This window comes from Acipenser ruthenus, chromosome 2, assembly GCF_902713425.1.
Source record: "Acipenser ruthenus chromosome 2, fAciRut3.2 maternal haplotype, whole genome shotgun sequence".
Lineage (NCBI taxonomy): Eukaryota > Metazoa > Chordata > Actinopteri > Acipenseriformes > Acipenseridae > Acipenser > Acipenser ruthenus.
In genome coordinates this window covers 18,217,835-18,240,273 of record NC_081190.1, presented here as the reverse complement: position 1 = coordinate 18,240,273, position 22,439 = coordinate 18,217,835, and the positions used below count along the sequence as shown (strand labels likewise).

The window sequence follows — 22,439 nt, the reverse complement described above, 5'->3', positions numbered from 1 at the left end:
AACGACTGTGCTTTTTCAAATGCAAGTAAATGATTTAGAATCCTTGAATAAGCAGCGACAAATGATCAGTCCCTTTCGTGACCAGTTAATTCAGGTTTTGTTTTGGCTATATCAGCTGCAGTTCATGTTCATATGCTGTAGTGTTAAGCCGAGACTGCTCATTATCTTTTGTAAGAAGAGGGTTGTGAATAAATATTATTTTTTCCACATGCAACTACAAAGGTCATTAAGTCCCTATTGATTTTTTCCCCCTAAAGAATAAATGAATTCCTTTGCTTTAATGTTATTCATTGTAAATACATTTAGGTAAGAGATAATTACAGTACTAAAAAATGTAATAAAACAAACAAACAAAAAAGAACAAACAAACAAACATTACTGGTGTCGACTGGAGATGAACCATTTCACTGGCATATTGTTTTAACCTCTGTACAGCAAGGTTCATCACGTCAGTGATACAGATGTTTTCACATTCCCATTTTACCAGTCGCTCTGATTATCTGATATGACCTTCCCCTTAGATTGTGGTACCAGGGATGCTTGGTGTTTGCTTGGTTTGTTGCTCTGGTGAAACTGGGAGTTTTGTAGCTTTAACTTTGCCTCAGGCTAAGCAGGCGTTTTTCCCTGTAGTGCATAATAATTACCAATTGGGGGAATAAATGCCAGTAACCAACTGGAGGTCTCCTTCGAGCTCCAGAATGCCTGTCTGAGCTCAAGACTGACTCTGCAGGATACTGTCATTTATTTGCCTTTCACTCTGCAGTAATGTTTTAAAAACTCGCTGGCAGTCCTGAAGTTGTGGCCAATCAGAGAGCTTTCCTTGCTCAGTCTACAATATAAATGTCACCACTGGCCTGACAGCAGTCCTACTTTTCAAATATAACCCTTATAAATAAGACGACGACAGAAATAAAAATGCACTGCGCAATTGAAGCAATATTTAATGAAAAAGCCCATTATAAATAATAAAGAGAAATATTGTAGCACTGAAAATAACTCACCTACGCTGCTGGTACAGACAGTTTAATAACCCTGCATGTAAAAATGTAATTATGCAAAGAACCAACGACACAGGTAAAATAGTAAAACAATAGATTAGACATAGACAAAAACACAGTAAAGGTATGGTAGATTGCAGTTACCTCTAGTCTTTATTTCAGGGAGCTTTTAGTTTCACTTCCCATTATAATAATAACAAAAAAACCTTCTGATGCTTCCAGTAAGTATCATTCACTTGAAGTAAAGGCTTTCATTTTCTCATTGTTCCGTTTGATAATAAAATTACCTGTTCACTGGCTATGGGCTAGATGAAAACAACACGTGCAAAACTAGAAATAAACTCCAGAGCTGTTGAAATATATGTAGTTTTGTAGCTTGGATTTCTGTTTTTCCTTTCAGAAAATTGGGAGTAAATGGGAAATTTGGAGTGACTTTTCCCCCATAGTACAGTATAAAAACATACAAATATTGCATAACATTACCCAACGAGCTGATTAGTTCTATTACTACGTGCTCCTTGTGAGGTTGCTGAACAGTTGCAGTAATGGTGAACAGAAAGCAAGGCAGGAAATCTGGGATGGAAGGTGCAATATTAGAACATTTATTATCAAAAAAAAAAAAATGTGGAAAAATAAACAGACCTCTTCAAAAGTCCAAAAATAAATAATGAACAGTCAGCTCAATGAAAGGTTAAGCTCGGCTTTAACAGAGGATTAGCTTCCCTCTAGCCTGTCCAAACTTACACAGCTCCTGTCTGCTGCTGTGCTGCTATTTAAGGATATCAAACCACAAAAACAAAACCCACCCTCACTATTGCCTAGGTGAGCTTATATACAGCTGACTCTCATCAGCCCCACCCTCTAAGCTTATCCACTTGAGAAGGGAATTATTATTTCAAAATATTTTCACCCCTGCAGCACACTACTCGGGGCAGCCCAAACAAACAAACATCATGGCCGAATTTAAAAGGTGTTTTTCTTTTTACTTTGTAGCTTGTATTTTAAAACAAACCCCTCCTGCGATATTCTTCTAACAAAAGTTGTCACCCTTTCATTAAAGAATGTGTGCATTTCACAGTGTTTACACAGATTACTTTTATTTTTCTTTTCACAGGTCCCCAGGCAACAACACCACCAACACCCCCTCCTACCAGTAAGTACACTGATTTCCATAAGTTTGCAATACATGACATGTGGTTTAAAAGTACAAGCAGTTGGGCTCCCGAGTGGAGCATCCAGTAAAGTTTCTCCACGTAGAGTGCAGGATGCGTTCTATAGTCTGGACGTCGCGAGTTCGAGTCCAGGCTATTCCACAGCCGACCGTGGACGGGAGCTCCCAGGGGGCAGCGCACAATTGGCCGAGCGTCACCCGGGGGGAAGGAGGGTTAGGTCGGCCAGGGTGTCCTCGGCTCACCGCGCACCAGCGACCCCTGTAGTCTGGCTGGGCGACTGCGGGCTTGGCTGTGAGCTGCGTTGTCTTCCGACGCTGTAGCTCTTGGGTGGCTGCATGGTGAGTCTGCAGTGTGAAAAATAGCGGTCAGCTGACGGCACACGCTTCGGAGGACAGTGTGTGTTCGTCTTCGCCCTCCCGAGTCAGCGCAGGGGTGGTAGCAGTGAGCTGAGCTTAAAAAATAAGTACAAGCAGTTAATAGAGTAATGTCCGTTCCAGTCCTTGTAACACTGTTCAGTCCTTTTTAAAATGATAAACACACTTCGATGAAACTGCAATGTTAGCTGGTTTTTGGTGAGGGTTGGAATGAACAACTCCATCACACTCCTTCATAAGGGAGAAGGTAGTGAGGGAACCATGCTACCCTCATTTATTGAGATGAAGTGGTCCTGGTGCAGCGTGTTATTGATTTGTAGTACTTCTCTCTGATTAGCGTTCTCTGACAGGACACACCATGTTAGGAAGTGCCCTGTAATTGAACACCATGTGCTATCATTAGCAAGTCACAGATGCCATTGAGCTTTCTTTCCTACTCATATAGAGGAAGTCATTTTTCATTCATTCTTGGGGCATCATGACCTACATTTGTCCCTAATATGTTTGGGAAATGAATTGCCTTCGGCAAAGCTGAGAGCCTATTGAGCCAGCATATTAATTTCCATGTTCCTTCTTAATTTGCATTTACTCTTTTTTTCCTGTATGTTTTTTCATCTTCTTTTTCCTGGAAGTTTCAGAACTCAATATAACAATAATCTCTTTGAAAACCTACTAGGAACAGCTGACTGTTTGTCCAACATTTAGAAAAAAACACATTATTATTATATTTTAAACTCTGTTATAGACTCGGCGCTATTTATTTATTTATTTTTAAGTAGATTGACAATTCTGTCTCCCTCTTTTACAGGGATATTCTGTCTTTATTAAACGTAGTTCAGTAACATCTAAACAAAGCTAACAATATTAAATACCATCCTTAATGTTTCTTTAGACTGACACTTAAAATAGTCAGGTGTATCTGCATGCAGAGTATGACATATTGTGTATTTCTGCTTTTCTGTGCCCTGTGGCGTGCACATATTTACATTTACAGCTGTAGCAGTGTTCCCTGCTTAATCTGATACTACATTATAACTAAATTCATGCAAGGAACAGTAGGGAACCTTATGAGTTTTACAGGCACATTTGTCCTGACATTATCATTCAGCAGCATGACTTACAGGCTTTGTAAATGAATGAGTTTACACATCACTCTGCCCACTTTCCTGCTTTGAGACTGCATACTAACAATATTGCAGCAAATGCTCAGTAGGTGCAGGGCTTGGTCATCCATTATATTGTATTTAACAGTCAAGTTAAGGAAAGGGGAAACTAGTTGAAAGATGTAAAACAATACATTTGTTATCACACCTGGGGCCAAGTTTATCAAGGTTTTACTTTATTTGTTTATTTAGCAGACACCTTTATCCAAGGCGACTTACAGAGACTAGGGTGTGTGAACTATGCATCAGCTGCAGAGTCACTTACAATTACGTCTCACCCGAAAGACGGAGCACAAGTGACTTGCTCGGGGTCACACAATGAGTCAGTGGCTGAGATGGGATTTGAACCGGGGACCTCCTGGTTACAAGCCCTTTTCTTTAACCACTGGACCACACAGCCTCCGTTTTGAAGCCTACTTCAAAATACAATTAGCACTTTCAAGTGCTAATGTTGCCAGATAGCTAACACTGGAGTAAACCTCATAGATTGTGTGTTACTACTTTGGTGACATAAGCAGTTTGATTTTGATGTAAAGACCTTGATAAATCTGGCCCATAGTGGCTGAATATTGGAACTGGGCAATTATTTATACAAAAAAAAATAAAAAAATTAAACTAAATGTCAAATTCATCATTTTAACCTGGACTAGAGAAGGTCACAGAGTTTGAGAGACTGTTCGTAAAGCATTTCCTGTTTCTCAGCTGTGTGAGCGCATCTTTGCCTGTCCTGAGAACACAGGTGTTCATCTCTCAGCTACAGTATGCTTGTGAGGCTCATATGCAAAGGACACAGTATGTGGCAGTCTCATTTTCTTACTGCCCCCACCCATTGACTGATTTAAAAATATATATTGTTTTCTTAAAGCACCACCTGTGGCCTTCTGGCAAAGTTTGAACATCTCCAGAATAGACTGATATTGATTTAAGACTCTTGCTTTGTACAGCTTTTGAATCCTGTTTAAAAGCTGAACAAGCTGACATTGCAGTTGGAGTGAAATGGATGGGCCAGTTTAAAATGCTTAAATACAGCTGGCAGAACTGAACAGTATCAGAGATCATTAGCTGTATCCATCTGCATATTTAAGTCTGGTGGAATAAATCAAGGGTTTGAACTGCCTCAGCAGTCAGGTTGTCTGTTAAGTACAGTAATTCTTAATGATTCTGAAAAGTCAAATAGCATTTTCTGAATACCCAAGAAACTCTTTATGCAAGCTCAATATAAGAATGTGGAGGCCTCACATGCTAGAAATACACCCTAGATCATAGTATGTTATGGTGAACAACTGGTGTAAATACCCAATACGTTCCCTAGCTTTAATGACTAAATGAAATATGTTAATATATATATATATATATATATCCCTTTTGTTTAGTGGCATAAATGGGTTCATAAGCCAATGGTTTCCATTGGATCCTTTTAATGATTTTTGAAAGTTCGAACAAAAATAAACTATAAGGTGATTTACATACAGAGGTTCTGATTTTAGAATTAAATCTGATAAAGCATGATTTCTACCACACCCAATGGATTTAAAAAAAAAAATGATTAGGGTTAAACCAGATTACATGAGGAAATGGTGGGAATGAAATGAAATGAATTAATTAGCCTGACAGATTTAATGTTGTGTAGTTATTTAGGACATTTTCCAAACCAAATGGACCCAACCCTAAAATGGTTCAGAAAACCTAACTCATAATTACAAACAGCAAATATATTATTTAAAGTTAAGCTGTTTGATACCTTCCATTGGTCATTGCTGTTGCTAATACCTGTCAATCCTGTTGTGTGTGTGTGTGTATATAATCATTTTAAAATTCACAGCATTAACATTTGCTACAATAGCCTTACCAGTAATATTTAACACTTATTTTCCCATCGTGGTGTGTAATTATGTAACAATTAATTCTAGTACAATAACAATTAGGTGCCTTTAGCCCATTTTCCCTGACGTTTTGTAAATTAGTGTGTTGAGCATGGACAGTATTTTCCCTTTTGCACACAGCCCCATTTCCCACTGTGCAGTAATAATAAGGCACGATAAGGCCTGTAGACCTGACAACTATCCACTATACTGGACTTTATGGCACCCAATTGTACCACTACTTGCATCAGCTTGTACTTGCACTGAACTGCTCCATACCTTGCCGTATTCTACTACTGCTCTTAATTATAACTACTTCCTGTATCTTGTACTTGATTTTCCTCTTTAGGTATCCGTATTCAAATTTTTTGTCGATGCTCTTATTTGAAATCGTTCTTATCCATTTATCGTACTTACTACTTGCTCTTAATGGACTTTACTCGTATAAGCAAATATTTTTACTATAAGTTTAACTGCTCTTAGTGGAACTTGCTCTTAAATTTAATTATTTGCTGTATTCTTTATTTTGCTCTATTTGCTCTCTCTCTCTCCTCTCTCTCTCTCTCTCTCTCTCTCTCTCTCTCTCTCTCTCTCTCTCTCTCTCATTCCCCTCCTTGCTTTCTAGACTTATGTTTAAAAAAGGCTTTCTGTTTACCATAGCTCTGTGACAAAGGTCAATGCTGCAAATCACAAAACCACGCTGTCAATTTACCATTCCTGGTTGAACACACGTTTGTAATTAACAAACCATCTCACACACAAACAAGCAGCCCCCTCCCAACGGCAGTTACAATAGTAACTCACCAATTATCGGTGAATGGATGCACTTCAGTGATATGCGACAGTATGTGGCGATGCACTTGGAATGGCCTGCAGCTTCAATGTTGTGTTTAAGCTTGAGTGCCAGTTTTAGAAGGAGATTATACTGCAGCAGTACCTGGTGACACCCTACACCATGGAGTGTGAAATTGAAATTCTTGTCAGACCCGCTGATGGTATTAAATGATGCTGGGTAGGTCATGGAGTTGTGCAGCAATATCAGGAAAGGTTTATAAGGGCCATTGAAGCTTCCTGGTGACATCACTGAGTAGTCTAGGGTGGCCAAAAGGCCTTGTCTCTCCCGTGGGGCCTTTACTCAATTTGTTGTTGTTCTTTTAAGAGTCCCATAGTCTCTTAAAATCTGAATTTCATTCAGATGCATTTATTTTGTATTTACTGTAGATTGCTACATTGCATTATGGTATTTATACGATTAGCTTCATTAGCATCAATTATTCAACTTAAGGACTGCCTTAAGGACTGAAATAATTTTTGTTTCTTGTAGAGTCAGTATAAGGAAAATTGTATGATATTCCCTAGAAAATCACATACAGTATACTGTGCTTTTCAGTTATGAACTGAGAAAAAGTTGTATATAGTTCATGGTTATTTTATTTTTTTGTTAGGGAAAAGCTAGGCTAGGTTACTGCAAATGCTAAAAACATTTCCATTTATTCTGTGCTTTTCTTTACTGCAATGAACTGGGTCACCTATTTCCATTGAGTACTATGAAGTGCATATTCAAGAGGTCAGATTGTCCTTCCGTTAACACTAGAGGAACACAACAACATTGATAATTGCAGACCTCATAGAAGATGAAAGTTTGTTGCACAGTATGATATATTTTGACATTACTGATTGAAACATTGAGCATGTTCACTATCCTTCTCCTTCTGTTTATGTGGAACATGTTAGTGAAAGATTCAAACCAGTGGTCCTCAACTTTGACCTTTGGCCCGTTACAGTCTGGGTCCAATTAAGTGATAAATTAGTTAACTGGTCCCAGCGAATTAGGATACCTACCATGTGGACTGCCGCAGAGCACTTATGTCACACTGTAGGCAGACTTAGGTTTGAACAGGAATGGACTGTAAATACATTTATTTGAGTGGGTTCAAATTTAGAATAACTAACTGAATACATATATAATATGAAACATGTCAACTGCATCACTGACTGCAAGGATTTTAGTATGGGGCTGTATTTCAAAGACAATTCTAGAGATCAAAAAAGACAAATAAAAATAAATAAATAAATAAATAAAAAATGGCACACTGCCTTAGAGCAGCCGCTAGCTGGAATACATACATACTTGTGGAAACTAAGCTTTCTTAGTTTCCACAAGTTTCCTTAGTTTCCGCTAAGCTTGGTCGTCGGAAGTACATTCTGACACTGCCTAATAGATTCAGCTTTCCCTGTAATTAATTAATCTTGTTATGTGTATCAGTTATATAATTAGTCTGCATATTGCCGTAATATGTATAGATATAAATATGTTTGAACTACAGTTGAGAACCTATATTCAAAATCTATATAATAATAATGAAAATGCATTGAAGTCATATAGAATTCAGTGTTTTGATTCACAGTTTTCATATTTTTGTACTTTTGTTTTTGTTGTTTTATGCAGTTAAGCTTATGTTTCTATTTGTTCTGCTGTGTAGATTTTTGAAATATATTTGTTTTGTTTATTTGCATTATTTTGCACTGCAGTGTTAGTTAATGTTACTAGCTTATATTTTGGACCAGAGTTTAAAACACATTTTGAGATTCTGACAGGATGCTAACAGGGTTTGTGGAATTGTCCCTCGTCAGTCTGGGAGTCTGCAGCTGGAGAAACAGATGAGTCATGGTTTGACTGCGTTTTAATTTAATGAATAACGAGTGGAATTCTTGCAGACAAAACTTTTTTCCTCAAAAAGGAAATCTCTGCTTAATTCAATCAATTACAACATATAATAAAAAAAACACATTCATTATGGCGTATTGTCTGCCATACATGTAACCATGACTATCAATAAAGGTCATTTAAAATAAAATAAAATAGGGTAAGGAACAAAGCTGGGTCTCAGGAGCTATACAATACTTGGGCTTAAAGCACAGAAGATTATTTTACTACATCTTACTGTAAATGAAGGGATAAAAAAAAGGACTGTTCAATAGCCCTTGTGCTTCCCCCAACGCTTACAAATGCTGCTAATTTATTACAGCTGTTAATATTATTAATACTAAAGCACTGTAAGAAATTTGAACCTGCATTCGTGTCAATGTGATTTACTTGGTATGCAATCTGAAGGAACACAACAGAAGAAATAGCAATACAATATCATTACATGGTTAATAATATGTTTCTATGGTTGAGTGCTTGATTGCTGAAGGATTCAGTTATTTATGAGATCTGAAATAAGACGTAACCACTGTTGTGCCTGGCCCACTGACTGCTAATCAAATATTGCTGCTGCTACATATTTTTCACTTCATAAAGTACTAAAGGTTAACAGAACCTTTAGCAGCTAATTAAAAGAGCAATGTATAATATGTGTGCCGATGAAAGAGTCGTAGCTAATTACAAGAGCAATAAGATATGAATATGATATGAAAAAGTAATACAGTACAACATAGGCTACTGTTAAGTCTTTACAATGAGACCTAATGCTGTACTGTATGTGATATATATCATTTATTAAATCCAAGTCTTTCAGCTTGTTGGGGTCCAGACAGGTCCTTACATACATGTGCATCTACAAACACAAAGACACTGCACAGGAAAGGACTGTACTCGGTGGGATTGAGGCCTACAGCATTACTGGTCTTGGATCAGAGTACTGATTTACTACCATACTAATATGGTGGTCTGATTAATACATAAATAAGTATACAGAAGATCGATTGAGTGATTATACGGTTCTATATTATAGTCTGAGTATTGTTTTACATTGCAACACAGTATATCATATTACACTAAACAATGACAGTTCTTTTCTGTTAGCTCTGTCGGTATTCTATGCTGTACACATCGTATTGTTTTTTCTGCATGTGTAACACTGGCAGCGCAATGCTGATTGATATTGGAAACCTGAAGCAGTTCCCGTACAATTTATTCAGGCGGCTTTTAAACTGTCCTTCATGTGTTGCAGCCTTGACTAGAAAATCTATATTTTTTGACAGCTTTCAGCCAGAGATCTAGTATTCTTTGTAATGTAAGTTAATAAAACCCCACAGAATAAAAGTACGCCCACACTGTGACTAACAGATACTTGAAATTATAACAAAACCTTTAGCGTGCGCATCATCAAACGTTTTCAGATGTTATCTTAATCTTCTAGCTGTCAGAAGGCAGAATTTGAAATCAGATATATAATCAGAAAAGTATGTGTTTTTTTTATATTGTACTGGGTTAGTGAATGTATCGGCTGTTCTATATTGAAGAACAACCCATTGGGAAAGTAGAGGGTTCAAGTTACAGTAAATGTGCTTGCATTTAAAGAATCACAGCAAGCCAACAATAAAGTCCAATGATGTGTTGCATCCCGCATTCGGGTACTGAATACCTAAGCTGTCTCTCAGGGATGTATGGGCTAAGAAGGTCCATCATGTCCACCCTTTGCACAGCCACAGGGTTTAAAATGAGAAAACTGGTTTGGTGTTGTGTCTTTCTGGGGAGGCTGATTGTCTGATTAATCAGCCCGAGAATGCTAGGCTGTTTTGTTTGAGGTGCTGTTTTTGGTATGGATTTGTATTTTTGTTTAAACCTTTTTTGTTGTTGTAGAAGTAATAAAAGTGCTCTAAAGCACTGAACTGCAGTCTTCCGTGTCTGCATTTGTAGTTTCTGCCGCACGCCACTACGTTACAATGTGCTGCCCATTGTTCTGGTTTAAAATTGAATGAGGTAAATGAAAAAAACTTGATGGGGATAACGACTGTAAAAAAAGAAAAATGTGTACAGCATTTGACCAACTAATCAAACAGATTGACCCAAAACTTCATTATAAATTCGTGTTAAATTTCACCTTGCTTTATCACATTGCGTTGTAGAATAAATGATAACAAGCACGAGGTTTCATGTTCTGCCTTCAAAAGGGTTATTAGCTGTGAAGAGCAGCATGTCTTCTGTGTGTAGATCACGCATTTGCCACTTTTCAGAACATACAGTGTGTACTCATTTAAGGCAAGCTACCGTCATGTAATTGTTTTAAGTGGTTCCTCCGTCAATGAGATTACATGTATTGACTGCAGAGGATCCCGTGTCAGCTAGTAGCTGTTCATCGCTGTGGTGCTGAAGCCGCCCCCCCTGCCCCCCTCCACCCCTATGCAGTGCAGCATTAACGGTAATGGAAGCTGTTTTTATTGATGGTCGGTACATCATGCAAAGCTTCCTTAACTGAACAACTGTGTTGCGTCCTGCCCTGAGCTCCATTACACACACAGCAGGAACTGAGCAGATTGCTGCTCTGTCAGGGAGCCCCCAGAAGTCACGATTGTGTGACGAATGAGTCTCTGTTGCAGGCACCGAACTGGCAGGCTGGGGCAGGGATGACGTATCTCACGAGTTTCAGACACAACAAGCTAGAAGTATTCTGTAAACCTGTAAAATGAGAAAACATTCGATTAGATGAAAACACAGTAAAGAAATACCACTTTTTTTTTTTACTTAACTGAATTTATTTTGCTAAAAGTATATGTACTGTACACACTGTTCACCCACCAGAGTCTTAGGCAGCTGTGGTGGGAAGTTTTCATCAAAATAGAAGGAATAATGTAAAAATATCACCTACAGTAATGGTAAATGTATGCAATTTAGTGTTAGAGACCTTGTTAAGAAATAGCTTTTAACTCATACTTAACTTCCATGAGTGTTTTCCCTCTATTACCCTCTTCTATAGCGTTCTTTCTCCTTGCATGAAGTTGCAGGGTTTGGCACCAGTGACTGTCAGGCTTCTTATCAAAGAAACTACTCTTGGTCTTGTATCGATGCGAAGCATGTTCACTTCGAGGGCAGCGGTCACTGACTGTGTACTAACAGTGTACTCATGATTTCCTAAATGTGCTTATAGGTGATAAAATAGGTTTTCTATCCCTTTGAAAGCCCTCTTTGTCTGTGCGTCAGCAGAGAGATGGCTGCATTATTGAATTCAGTCCTACCTCTGAGACCTCGGGCCTTATTTGTTAATAAAAGTTATGCATTGCTGTTTTTGGCTAGATCCAAATCTCATCTCCTAATGCACTGGCAAACATCCTGTTGCCTATAGCTGGATATTCAGCCTGCTTCTCTAAGCTACAGAGGGGGAAATTTCTAGGTCATTCTCTCTCTCTCTCTCTCTCTCTCTCTCTCTCTCTCTCTCTCTCTCTCTCTCTCTCTCTCTCTCTCTCTCTCTCTCTCTCTCTCTCGCTCACACTATAAATAATACATATAACTTCCTGTAAATGTCTGTTTGCAGAAGGAGATCATTTTTTTAGCTAAAGGAATACAGTAATTACTACTGATTAGAGTCCTGGTTCATCTTTTATTTAGAGCCTCTCTGTTTACTACTTTGCTGTCTTTCCTCACACATCTTTACTAGTATGCTGACAGCTGGTTGTAGGAATAAGTTAAACTGCCTAAATGCCTCTCTTTTAAATAGCTTCTGTTCTGCACACTTCAGTATTGCTTTATTAACCCTGTAATGCCCAAGCATTTTTTTAAATGGGAAAAGGTTCTTTATTTATGTAATTAGATTCCGTTCCTTGTAAAATCTTTTTTTTTTTTCCTTGTCTGGCAACAACGTGTAGTGCATATGACAAATTCTGGCTTCTGAGGTTGGATTTTAAAAATAATAATATAGACGGGTGGCTAAGCATTCTATCATATGGGATACATAAATGGGCATTATATGTGGTTTACAATACAGTAAGTGTGCCAGATATGATCCAGATCAAAGTATTTAACTGAATAGTGTTGCAGCAGTGATCAGTGATCTCGTCTACCCTGAAAGATATGGATTGCAATCATTTTATAAAGATAGGATTATTGTTGAAGACTGGGGCCATAAAATATTAAAACCTAGTTTTTTTTTCTTGTTTTTACTTGCAAATGAGTTCAATTTGAAAAGGAAAACATCTAAATGGATAATCTAAGTACATTGCATTGTACACAAAGACTAAGTTCAAACAGACCCGAGAGCATACATCATATAGACTGGAGTCTTTATCTTCATTTTACATAATTAGGAAAATAAACTTGCTTAAGCCTCACAGCAGGATTATATTCCCCTCGTGTTGCAATTGTACTGCATCATGACATGGACGTATCTTTGGAAGGCAGAAGTCTTTTGTAAATGATCATACACAGAAAATGGCACTACATTGTTAACTCTGTAAGCAAGGAGCTCAAAGTACGGCTCTAATAAATCATTCAAAATGAGTTAATTTAACAGACTTCACTTTCCAGTGTAGTAGGTTGAAATGCAATCACAACCTCAGGTTACCAGTGCCTATTAAACTAAACCACACAAGTTAGAGGACTGTAGCTGTATATTTTCTTTTGGAATTGTATCAGTGCAGAGGCTGCGTGTGAACTGGTGACCCGCACACCACAAGTCAGCATCTTAACCACTGTGCAAAAGAGCCAGGCTCGTCTGCATTCATGCTTACATCTCATCTCGCTGATGGGACAGAAGCCGCAATGGCAGCATATCACACAACACTGCCTGGTACAGAATCGTATATTTTAAATTCAAAGGACATTTTAGCTTTAGGCTAGACAAAATACTGTGTTTTCTTGCTAAATTATTTAAACTTGTGTAATTGAATGGAACAATGATGGGCCTAATGAGCTGTGTTGAATTAGTGTAAAAGGGCCTCCAGAATTCTTTCAGGGTATTTTATGATAGTGTAGTAAATTCCAGGTAAAATGCGGAAAAGGCTAAATATCTTTATACTAATATCAAGATGAATTAGTCTGACCATAGCCAGCACCATGCCTGACCATGCCTGACCATAGCCAGCACCATGCCTGACCATAGCCAGCACCATGCCTGACCATAGCCAGCACCATGCCTGACCATAGCCAGCACCATGCCTGACCATGCCTGACCATAGCCAGCACCATGCCTGACCATAGCCAGCACCATGCCTGACCATGCTTGACCATAGCCAGCACCATGCCTGACCATAGCCAGCACCATGCCTGACCATAGCCAGCACCATGCCTGACCATAGCCATAACTATGCCTGACCATGCCTGACCATAGCCAGCACCATGGTCTCTTACCAAAAAACTGTTGAATTATATACTGTATTTCAGCATTAGTCAATGACTTATCTTTCTAAAAGACGTCTGTACAGTAGTTTTCAGTGTTTAATAGGATCTGTCACCACTTCCACAGATGAATAATATTTTTTTCCACACAGTGATAAGATACATGCCCTACAGTAAAGTTCCAGTGTAGTAAGTTGCTGGGTCGTTTGTGTATATCTGCAGTGAATGAGCAGCTCTGTCTTTGTACTGTGGCTCTAGCCGTTGTGCTTGCTAAGTTCACTCATTACAGATGCTGCACTGACCGAGGACTCACTCTCCATAATGCACTTATTTAGCTCTGCGGTGGTTCAGGGCAGCATGCAGTGCCCCCAAGGTGCTCATTTCCATAGCACCCAGCTCCCTTTGACCCCCCCCCCCCCACCTCCGTCTGCAAAGCAGTGGGATGGGACTAGAGATTAGTGTAGCAGCCGCAGTCTGCTCACACCGGATCTATTAACTGTGATACAGTACAGTGCTGTCTAATATAAAAACAGGGCACTAAAGGTTGAAAAAAAGCTTAAATTCACTAACTGTTTGTTAATCAGATAAATATACAACTTGATTTAGTACTTATTTTTGACACATTAATATGTTTTGTAAATTCATATTTTTTTTTATCTCAAATATATTTGAATTCTAAGCAGGTTATTGAGAAGGTGGAAGGATTAGGAAATGGGAAGTTAGGCGCAGTCCCTATATATATTGACACCATTAATGTGAAGTCGTTTTTACAACTAACCATTAATGTATGGGACTGGAGGGAGTGACCACTATAAACATGATTGGCTAGAAAGAAGGTAAGTGTGGCGATATTTCCAAGGGAATGGAATATTTTATGATAGATTAATCATTTCTGTCAACCCTTTAAAGAAGACAATTATGTGTGTTTGCCCTCCTTGTAGGTCAGGAGTTCTGGAAGCACTGTTTTTAGTTCAAAGTCAATACATACGTAAACGACATAGTCTCTCTATAATACAGGGTTGCATTCAATAAGAAAGCTCCAACTTTTGAGTATTGACAAATAAGAAAAAATAAGTGAAATAGTATTATTTGTAATGCTGTTAACCATATTTGTGTACCAGATACAGTTTATTTAAATGACAGAAAATCAATATTTATACTTGTCGTATAACTGTTGAAATATATATCTATATCTATATCTATATATCTATATATATATATATATATATATATATATATATATATATATATATATATATATATATATAATATATTGCATGCCTTTTAAAAGGGCCTTCAGTACTTCTGTGGAAAAACCATCCCTGCTCAAATGGTTAAAAAGAGAAAAACGAGGGGGTCCCTGTTAGGTTCATCTGATAAATTATACAGTTAGGGGAGAACAGGTTTGCGTCCTGGCAGTACGATGTCATCAATCTCAGCGTTTCATTACCTGTGGCGCCCTCGCAGGTGCCGAGTTCTAATAATGAACAGATTCATCTGTATTAAAGTATCAGTGTGCTTGCCTAACACGATTTTTCCATAAAGGGAATGTTATAGAGCTAGACTCTGTGGAGACTCAGAGTAGACTTTTCTATTGACCCACAGTCAAAACACCTTTTACTTGTGTAAGCAACCCATGCTGACACCAATCTGGATTTCTTTTTACATAATCTTAATTAGCACAGTGAGAGAGTAACAGCGCATTGGAGGATTTCTGTGAGCAGCTTTCTATCTCACAGTGTGCTTTAAAGATTGTGTCTCCTGAACCCGACAATGCTTCATGAATTAGGTGACCTGTAATCCTGACCTCCTTAAAGCGTTTGGCCAGTATAGAAAAGGCAGATATATCTGTTACTAAAGCTCTGTACTGTGTTAAGAAAAGAAAACAGTGTGTGATTGTTATGGTTATATATCGATTTTTAGTATCCCAAGGCATAGGTTCTCCTACTTTTTTGTTTAGGAACCTATGCCTTTTTAATAATTTGGCAAAAATGTTGAATACGAACCCCCAAACAAGAAAGGAGAATTGTAGCAGTGAAATTGAAGGTATATTATTATTTATTTCTTAGCAGACGCCCTTATCCAGGGCGACTTACAATTGTTACAAGATATCACATTATTTTTACATACATTTACATTATTTTTTACATACAAGTGCCCATTTATACATTTGGGTTTTTACTAGAACGATCTAGGTAAAGTACCTTGCTTAAGGGTACAGTAGCAGGGTCCCCCACCTGGGATTGAACCCACAACCCTCCAGTCAAGAGTCCAGAGCCCTAACCACTACTCCACACTGCTGCCCACACTGGCTTTAAAGCCTTGTAATTTGTAATTTGTTTAAGTTTGAATGTAACGTGTTTCAAGGTCTGGACACCCAGGGGACACCCAGTTGCAAAGTGTATTAAAGCATATTAAAAGTGAAATTGTGGTCTCATACAGTGTGATAAAAATTGTTATAAAAAAACCCCCAAAAAACATGGGTAAGTATGGTAGATGCATAGTACTTTATAATCATAGTAAACTACAACATTGCTGTGCAAATTCACTTTTATAAGGGTTTATACAGGAAAGTTAAGACAAGAACAATGTTAGCGTTTCACAGAGTTGTTCTTAAAGTTTTAGTTTCCACATGGTGTTCATCACATTAGGGATTCCAGGCTGGACCACATGCATAGTTTCATTGTGTTTATTGGGTTGGATCCTCCTTAGCCTCCCATCCCACAGTGGAGCCGACACTGAGGGGTTAACTGTTCCCCTGGGTGGTATTTTATTTTTTCTTTCTAATGAAGTAGAATTTGGACCCTCTGGACATTTGACATTCTAAATGCACTTTTCATCTGTATTCAGGGTATCAAGAACCTTTTGTACACTGGAACGGTTAATGAGAAAGCAGACCTAATGTGATTATTCTAGTTGTGGGAGCTGAAGTGTGGGGGAATCAGATGCTACTCTTTGTTGAAGCAGGTTCATGAGCATGTGGCTGTAGGTGCTGTAATCTTTAGTGTTAAAAGGTTTCAAGTGAGTAGGAGTAGGTCCAGTACATCATGTTGAATGCTTCTTGTAAATGTTGCCCTGGTTTTAATAATACTATTTTGGTGTTCGTTTTGCTAATCATGAAATGTAATAAAAATAATATTTTTTTTAAACCTGTTGCTTTGTTTTCATTAGCGTACTGCATTTTTTTAAAGACATGTTTTATTGTTTATTTCTCTGGTGATAATACACAATGTTTAAAATTTGTTTTAAAAGTATTTGTTAATTATATGAACACTAAATGCTTTTAATAAAAGGAGGGCTCTCACTTTCACACTAATGCATATCAAGTTATCTCTGTCTAGTAAAATATTTATGTTGCGTCAAAGCTGTTTCCTGCTAGTCTTGACAACCGTACACATCCCCTGAGTCAGCACTAGACAGCAGTGTCACTGTAAATGTGATTATTATTAACAAAAAAGCAAGTTTTACGAGCAGCAATTTTATTCACAGACAATAACATGAAACCAAATCAGAATAGATTGAATTGAAACTGCGGAAACTGAATTAAGATTATTAAAAAAAAATAAAAAAAATCATAAAGCTGAGTACCATGGATTGAATGTAATACTTTCAGAATATTGCTCTATCTGGATTACTGACAAATCTAATGAATACCATAAATGCATTTATATACAACTTGCTATTTTATATGGTTAAACAACACCAAACCTGTAATGCAAAAACAGCATTAATGGCAGTCATAGTGCTGGGGCAGGGAAGCAAGCCTCAAGATATATATGGCAATATTTTAAAAAAAAGCTGTGTTCTCTGGGGAGGCATCTTATATCAGTTCTGCCGGGTTCAGCGCCAGCCCTTCAAACCTGCAGTAGCTCTTTACATTAACATAATCAATTGCCAGCCTATCTATACCTATCAGAGAAGAAAGAGAAGAGAGAAAAAAAGAACAAAAAAGTGCTCTCTGCCTCTGATTTGATGGATTTCTCTTCTTAATTGGATCAAGTAGGAAGTTGCTGCCAGCCCCTCTGTGTGCTGTGTGTTCTGATTTTGCTCAGTCCTTCTCTGCAGTCAGAAGGGAAAGAGGGAAAGAGAGAGAGACAGAGAGAGAGACAGAGAAACCAGGAAAGAAGGCAAGGAGGAGGGGAGAAAAGAAAGGGGAGTATCCACCCTCCTGGTCCTTGTGTTTTTCTAGTCTCTCTCTGCTAATGATACGCTTTGCCAGTGGTGCTCAGAGGACTGGCACCTGCTGCTCCTTGGTGATTCAGCCTCTTACAGCTGCTGTCTGAACACAACAGGATGTCGCTTGTGCCGCTGCTGCTGCTGCTGCCTCTGCCTCTGCTTAACAATAGTGTTTACATGAGAGCCGGCTCCACTCGCAAAGTCTTCAGGTGAGTCAGCTGAATTTTGAAACCTGGAGTTATAGCAGTTCTTCTGAAACTGTGAAAAACCTGAAAGAAACTTATTTATTTTCATTTTTATTATCTGAACAACCACCATGCCTTGAGAACGGTCCCAAAAGAAGAAGAATCTTCATCATTTATTTGACTTTTTATATATGTCTATCGCTTGATGTCTGTATCTACGCCCGCAACATCAAGCTATTTTGTGATCAGATAATGGAAGACGCGCTTCATCATTCTTGCTGGCTGCTGTCTTGTGCACCAAGTTAGAGTTCAGGCCTCCGGAGACCTTTGTCTGACTGACGGCGTGAGGATGTCTGAGGGAGCTGATGAAACCTCCCCGGGCCCTCCCACCCCTCCCTGCGCTGCTGCTGCTGCTGCTGATTCCCCGCTCTTTGCCTCCACGGCCCAGGAGAATGCCCCAGAAGTGTCCGCGGCAACGGAGGGTGTTGCCGAGGAAAACCGAGCTCTGGGATTGGCAGGCATGGCTGCTACCTGCTGCATCTGCATGGAGACAGCACAAGTGAGGAGCTGCCTGAACTCGGAGAAGATCTGCATCCTGCCCATCCTGGCTTGCCTCATCAGCCTGGCTCTCTGCACCGCTGGCCTCAAGTGGGTCTTTGTGGACAAGATCTTCGAGCCCCACACCCACCTCGACCCCAATCGGATTGGTCAGGACCCAGTAATCTATGCCGACCAAACTCTGGGGCCCACTGGAGAGCCCCCAGCTGTACATACCTCAGTCCTACCCAGCCACAGCACAGGGCAGCAAACAGTGCAGGTGAAGGGTGACCCTTCTGTGGCGCCTGACCCTGTCCACAATCCAACCTTCAATAGCCCTACCTCGGCTTTAACTCTGCTAACCACTCCTGCCACCCAGAGACCCCTCACAACTACTAACGTGAAAGGACCCACCACTGGGCATCCTCTGCAAACAGTGGAAACTAATATCATAAAAATACCCAAGTTGTGTAAGTATTTCATTTTTTTAATTCATAACCACCCACCCCCTTTTTTGTTAAGCCATTGTCCCTTAAATGCAATTAGCAAGTCTGTACTGTAGACATGCAGGGAAATAGGTAGGGATGTAGGTTCGTAATTACCTCATGTTATGTACTGTAGAAAGCACAACACTTATCTTAGGAAGGCCAAAATAGGACATTGTAGGTTTGGTTTAAAATGACCAGTGGTGGGTTGGCATTTGTTCTCAAACACAGGAAGAATAAATACATTATTTATTAAAAAATGAATACTTTGAAAGCTCTCTGAGTTCTCATTTTAACAGGGTATTGTACAAGAGGCAGCGGTACAGTACATATCAATGCAAAGGACTTGAAAAGCAATGTATACACAGCACATGTAAATAAGAAGAACATTTATTTATTTTATTACGTGACCAGACTGAAAAAATAAAAACCTGCATGTCTCACATTGACCCTCTCTTGTTAATGATCAGGTAATATTTTTAAAAATCTCTTTGTAAAACCTCTATGGACAGGCGTCTTGTAATTAGAGATTTGTATTGACAAAATGACTGATTAGATTATCTGAAATACAATAGGAAAGAATCCCAGAAAACCCCTGTATGCTTGTTTAGCAAACGGTACAGGTTTAATATGTCACTTGTTTTTGTTTAAACCGCTGTCCAGTGTTTAAGACTGTAACATTCCTTTGAAATCCCGGTCTGAGTTCAAAGTAAACATTTTCAATCCAACATACTGTAAAGCACTGAAAGCAAAAGATGCTGTGTCATGTAACAAGTTACTTTGTGTACTTCTTTGACAGCCATGTAATGTAACGGCTCCCTTTATCAACCCAGCCGTGGTGAATGTTGCAATTCAGCGCGGGTTAACATGTTAAAGAGGAACATGCCATGAGAAACTCTGCCCTTCCTCATTCCCTCACTACACAATAATAGTGAGGTCCAGATTTGATTGGGATCTGAACAGCTGATCTATTTTTGGAATTGCACATGATATAAGTCAGTAGACAGATGCTATATTAAAAATCAATATCTGATGATATGTTACTTCCTAAATGGAATTGCTGTGGAGCCCAGATATTTCCCTTTCTCTCCTCTCTGAGATCTACTTCAAGGTCACTGCCTGCTGTGGGGCTAATTGATTCCTCTTTATCCTGGAGTCTCTGAGAAAGACAATCCCAGTAATGCTATCTGCTCGCTAACTGCCGTGACTTTGGAAGCAGGGAAATTATTACATTTGGAAAGCTGCCAGCCTCATAGTGTTTTATCATTTATAACCCTTTTTTTTTGCTTTTGCTTTTAGTAAGGTCAGGCTCTTGATTTTTTTTAGTTACAATAATACAATGATTCATTGTGGTTCTTTCTTTACCAGTGTGTGTCAATTGTGTTACTTGATGCATTACTATATGAGAGACCATTTTACTGACCCGCTCTCTCCTTTGTAAAATGTATGCATTGATTGGACTGATTCATTAGCATGCTGTTGCAGACTGATTAATGAAAATTAGGCATAAGCCAATAACACCGTGTGCTTACACTTCTGATTTAGAGTATAGATTACTTGTTTGTTACTACATCTATTGTTTCTGGGGCTTAGTTTAGCATTTGCATTTCTCTGAGAGGTAAATAATGGAGATGACTATGAGTGTACAAAGATAATATGATTTAATACTTTGCACAAAAGGTTCTGAAAATATTTGTGAAACATGTTTATTGTTTTCCTTTTTGGTGAAGTGTTCCACTTTGAACACTAGTGAGTAGCTGTACTAGACCTATCATTGCATACTACTAAGAGAAAGTACCTATCAGAAAATGCAGGCTATTTTAATGAAACCTTGTGTTACAGTTCTAATCCACAGAGGTATTTGGCAGTCACAGGTAATATCAATAGTATTACAGGGATGTGAAAAACACTATAATTTCCAAAGACAATACTATAGGAACATGTAGTCATTTTGGATGGTGCAATGGTATTGTATGGGTATTTGTTTTGTTTAATACAATGGATCAATTGTTGCTGTAAAATACCCATAATAATACATTATGAACAAAGTAGCCATTTGAAAATGGTACCTTTTTTGGCAAGAAAGATTTATCACGTGGTTGGATTTCAGGTTCTGCGATGAGATTATTTACATCTGTAAGTCTGCCTTGTTAACCTGGCTCATACTGATGTACAATGCAAGTCATATCTCTTATAGTACATGGCTTCAAGTTTACATTTAATACAAAATTGGTTCACTAAGGTGCGGTGAGATATAAACTCTGCCACCTTATCAGTATTTAAGTTGTTGCATTTAATCACGCACAAGTCAGCTATTACTTTGTCAGTACGAACCCATGTTATAATACCTTAAAATCTACCAGAAAACAACCTGCCAGAGGTGCAGTGAGTAAAAAAGAAAGAAAGAAAGACAATCAGTCTATATTTGACTCCAAAAGATTGAAACGGGACAGTTCAGTATCTCAGGTTATACACTTAAAACAAATTAAAATAGCTGCACCACAGTGACTTCATTTAAATAAGAATTTATGCTGAGGCAGTGAAAGGTTAAATAATATTCCTGTACAGTCGTTCTTACCAAATGCAACTGTAAAGCAAAAGAAAGCACATACATTTTGTAAATGTGTTTGATCAATTCTGCTGACCCTAATGGAAATGCAATAGGCTGTCTCAGAAACCTAAGTCTAAAATCAATAGCAGGAGAATAGAGCAGCTGGCTGTGTGTGAGTCAGCGAGACAGCATGATAGACATCTACTGCAGGGGTTACCAGTGAAGGCTGTTCTTCGTGTGTTAGACTCAGATAGAAATTATAAGCTAGAACTTCTGTTAAAGGCTCCATGGCAAAGGAATGTATTCATTACAGAAGCTGGTTTAAAAGCAATGTGAGGTTGTTTAGCGGGAAGTTTTTTAGACTTTGATTATTGAGGATTAAAAGCCTTTAGAAATGCTGCCTTGTTGTTTTGAAGCAGTGCAAACATGCATTTTTAATATTCTAGTCTAAAAACGTGACAGAAAACAGTTGCTCTATAAGATGTTAAAAGCTTAGCCTGTTAATTACAGTACTGTGCTTTAGTTTTCTGAATGAAATATTTAGTTTATATTGTGTAAATCACACGGTAATGACTAATGCATAATCCAACTAATTAAACCATCGTTTACAATTGACAAAATCACATTTTGATTTAGGGTTTACCAGAGATGCTTCCTGTGAAATGCAAAATAAATCATTTAACATTTCTATCTCCCACCTTGTGTAATCCAGTTAGTTAGTTAATTGTGTATATTATTAAGGCATAAGTTTCACTTCTGTATACATTAGGACACACAGGGCTGGATGTCAAGGTGCAATTTCAACAATTTCAGGCCATTTTTATGAAAATGAAACATTTGCAAATCAAATTGAAATTAGTATTCTGGGTTGCTTGGTAAT

At 38.4% G+C, this 22,439-nt stretch overlaps 1 protein-coding gene across 6 annotated transcripts in view; it reads left to right on the top strand.

Moving 5' to 3' along the window:
• LOC117963644 (pro-neuregulin-1, membrane-bound isoform-like) overlaps window positions 1–22,439 on the top strand; it is a 169,131-nt gene that overhangs the window by 105,498 nt on the left and 41,194 nt on the right. For 4 of the 6 annotated variants that reach the window (XM_058990494.1, XM_058990491.1, XM_058990497.1 and 1 more), the window contains exon 4: window positions 2,113–2,151. In XM_058990494.1, the coding sequence (XP_058846477.1) occupies window positions 2,113–2,151 (39 nt within the window). Of the gene's footprint in view, window positions 1–2,112; window positions 2,152–17,336; window positions 18,994–22,439 lie in introns of those variants that run through there. The other 2 variants (XM_034904489.2, XM_034904487.2) reach the window with 1 other exon arrangement.